The 3641-nt window shown below is 49.9% G+C and overlaps 1 protein-coding gene across 1 annotated transcript; it reads right to left on the minus strand.

Annotated features, from left to right (window-relative positions):
- Positions 1-6: 6 nt before the first annotated feature.
- Positions 7-3452, minus strand: LOC109314120 (kynurenine--oxoglutarate transaminase 1, mitochondrial-like). Its single transcript, XM_019541105.1, has 7 exons — positions 3444-3452; positions 3067-3312; positions 2482-2568; positions 1767-1895; positions 953-1073; positions 485-561; positions 7-136 (listed from the first exon to the last, which is right to left on the minus strand). The coding sequence occupies exons 1-7, from the start codon at positions 3450-3452 to the stop codon at positions 8-10; spliced, it is 798 nt and encodes a 265-aa protein (XP_019396650.1). The 3' UTR covers position 7.
- Between the last annotated feature and the right edge of the window lie 189 nt (positions 3453-3641).

Genomic DNA, 3641 nt, shown 5'->3' on the forward strand with positions numbered 1-3641 from the left:
AGAGGGACTAGGGACACAAGAGCCTCCCCAGATGCATTCCCCTCACCTGAGCTGCTGTTGGGCAGTGATACACACAGTTCTGGTGGACAGTTCGGAGGTGTTTGACAAGATGATCAGGCCCCAGTGTCCAGCCCACCTGTTACCACAAAGAGGAGAGAGCATTTGAGATCTATAGGCATCTTACCCCTGCTCACTTTACCTCCTGCCACTTCACCCTCTATCCCAGACAAGACTAGACTAGTCTCTAAAGCATCCTCTGGGGCCTCCAAACCCTCAGGTCTAAAGGCACGCTCACAGAGACAGAATCCCTCACGTTACAGTGGCTGGACAAAGCATCTGGCCGAGCAGATTTAGGGAACGGGAAGCATCAATTTGATTTCCATTCGACCTCAGTCACAGACTCTCACAATGGACCAAGTGAATCAGGGGGCAAAGGCAGAAAGGTTTTCTGTGAGGGAATTCTTCCACCATTCTACTCTGTTACCTTCCATCCTGTGGCGCTAAAGGTTTTTCCAGCACTCCCAATGGTTACGGTCCGATCCCACATGCCTAGCAAGCTGGCTGCCAATGGAACAAGAGAAGAGCTGCTGGAAGAGCTTTCCGTGAACAACATTACAGGTTCAATTAGTGTATCAGTGCCGCAAGGGGACCCATAGGGCCACTGCAGTTTGTACAGCCATTGTACAGTTATAAAGGGCTTCTCATTCAAATGCCTCCAAGCGCTTTCCGGGAATAGTGCAGTGGGACCAAGAGGTACTATGGCAGAGCTGTATTAGCTCCCCTTAAATACCAAGCTCATTCCCAAACCCTGTCGGGGGAAGCAAGTAAAATACATTTGATTGGTTACTGTAATCCCACCCCCAAGCACAGCAGCACAGTGCTCTTTTTCTAGGAAGGAGATTTAAATCAAGGGGGTGCAGAGGCCCAGGTTCCTGAAAGCCGTTCCTCTTACCAATCCGGATATGCTTCTTCCCGTCATAGACCAGCCACTCATACACTTCATCACTGAAGCACAGGACGTCGTGTTTCACACACAGGTCTGCAATAAGCTCCATCTCCTTCTTGCTGAACACCTATGCCAGGCAGGAGGGGGATCTTCAGGCCCAACATTTCTTAGCCTCTGCTGTGGCTATCCTAGGAGTCTCCACATCCCACAGTGGGTGTCCAGGCTCAGTTCAAGCAGGGCTGTGAGTTCCACGCTGTCAGCCCATTGCTCCCTCCTTGGAGCAGGTGCAGAGCTGCCAGGAACTGCCTCACAGGATGACCTCTCCTATCATGAGTGACACTGTCTCCTCCAAGTTACAGCAGCACCCTCTGCCCACAGGGACCATGCTGTCCCTCGCAGCATGTCCTCCCATCCAAATTCCATAGACAGGGAGTTTGGCTCTCGGATGAGACGCTCATTGCTAGACCTAGGGATCTGATTGTCACCTCAGAAGGTGCTCTCTGCTCTCGGAAGTGGCTCTAAACCAACCCACCCCAAAGCAACAAGTGCAATGTGCTAACACCGGGTCGTCCCTTGGGGTGCAACATTTCTCCCCCTTCTTATTCTTTGCTCAAAGGCAAGTGATACGACTTCTGTGAAACGGGACCCTCAGTGGACCTTCTCAGGGACACCCCTGACTTCTCTGCCTACCCAGTCCTCTCAGGATCTTCAGGCAGGAGAAGACTGAGGCACAATGCAAGTGCAGGCTCTAGGGAGACAATCAGCATTGGTTTCTTCAGTTCAGCACTTTCAGTCCTCTCACAACCACCAGCAGCCTTACCTTCCCCAAGGGGTTGTTGGGTGAGTTCAGGACAATGGCCTTGGTTCGCCTGGTAAACTTGGAAGCCAGCTCTGCTGGGTCCAGCTGCCAATCTCCACTGGACATCAGTTTTCCGGGTTCTGGAGTTTTCTGGAGAGGTCAGAGAGAGGGAGTTATGGTCTAAGAAACAAATGATGTCTGGAGATTGGGGTGGTCTTACACTGTGCTCTGGCTAGGAGTGTCTCTGAGTCTTTATAACAATATATTGCCCATTTCCTGCATCTCTATTTGAGTGTCTCAAAGCACTTTGCTAACAGAATGGAGTAAGCCACCCAATCACCCTCTTGCTGAAATAAGTCAATGTCATTGCCCTGCTTTTAAAGATGGGTAAATTGAGGCACAAAGTATTGCAGTGTCCAGGCCCACGTAGTCTAGCGATTCAGTGGAAGTGTCAGGAACGGAGCCCTTGTTCCTAGTTAGGACTGCCTGGAAAAGAGAGTTGACTTCTCATGTTCGAATTTTAGGGGGGAAAAAAGCAACCTGAATCAGGATGAAAAGATAAAAAATTAGAATTTTCCTGGTACAAAATTTTTAACAAAATATCCCACTTCAGGGGGAGTGAAAGGGAACCAGCCCCTGGACTGCCTGATTCCACAGGGGGGGGTCAGTCTACACGTGCTGTTACTAAGACGAATAAACTCCTTAAAATTGATTACTTGCTTTGAGGTCCACTTACTGGTCGCAGTGGTATGAACACTGGAGTCCCCCCAGCCATCTTCACCATTGGCTCATAGCAGTCAAAGAAGGGTTCAATGATAATCACCTGCAAAGGACAAGACGCAGCCTCAGGGATCTCATGGTCCTGCTCTCATCATTGCTGTGGGATGCAGGGAAATATACAGGGGGCAAGAGATGTCACTTCTGATGTAAATTCATTGGTTTAAGTGGAAGGTCTCCAACCCCAAAGTAGCTGGGTACTAGGAAGAAGAAATGACTAATGTGGGCAGAAAAACTCTTTTGCCACTGTTGGAAATGAGAAGGTTGGTTGGTGCACACTGGGCGATGCATTTTCTCCCTAGGAACCAAAACAGCAGATGGCTGAAGAGGAGTGGAATTTGCAAAACCCCTTCTCTACAGAAGGTGAGCTGTGAGGATCCTGCTCTGGGAATCAGAGAGCCCTTAACAGGCAGACTAGCCCTTCCACAGGATGGCCTGTATAACTAAACAAAAGCCTGTCTTTTCATGCCCAACCTCACTGCGCCGCAGCACGACTAAATGCAGAAGCCAGGACAGTTGTGGTATAGCCAGAATCCTCTGTTACCTCATCTCCACCATCGACCAGAGCCTGGAAACAACAGAACAGGGCCTCGTATGCCCCAACTGTCACCATTACATTGGTCAAAGGATCGATGTCTTGACCTAGGAGCTTCCCAAAAAAGCGGGCCAGGACGGTCACCAGAGCAGGGTGTCCCTGTAGGGAGAGACAGCATGAGTTGTACAACTCTAACTGGATTGGCCTCTTCAGCGCTGTGGATGCATAAAGGGATGTAAGTAGCAAAACCTGTGACTAGTGGGCATGATGGAGGAGAAGGAGAGACTTGCTTCTGCTATAGCCCTGATAGGTGAGCGATTAGGACGCTTGCCTAGAAAGCCAGAGGTCCAGGTTCTTTGTCCTCCTCATCCGGCAGGGGTTTGAACCCAATTCATTCTGCTCAAGTCTAGAGGACTTAACTCTGCTTTCCTTTTTACAGAGAGGATTCAGCATGAAGCCTCTTGGCTCCCCTCCCTCGCAAAGAAGAATCAGGGACTCCCCAGTCCACTTGCCCAGCCAGTGCATCTATTCTACTTCCTCTGGACAACTGAGGTCTTTAGGAGCTGTCTGATTCAAAGGGTAGT

The sequence above is a fragment of the Crocodylus porosus genome, unplaced genomic scaffold (genome assembly GCF_001723895.1).
Source record: "Crocodylus porosus isolate Cpor-Errol unplaced genomic scaffold, CroPor_comp1, whole genome shotgun sequence".
Lineage (NCBI taxonomy): Eukaryota > Metazoa > Chordata > Crocodylia > Crocodylidae > Crocodylus > Crocodylus porosus.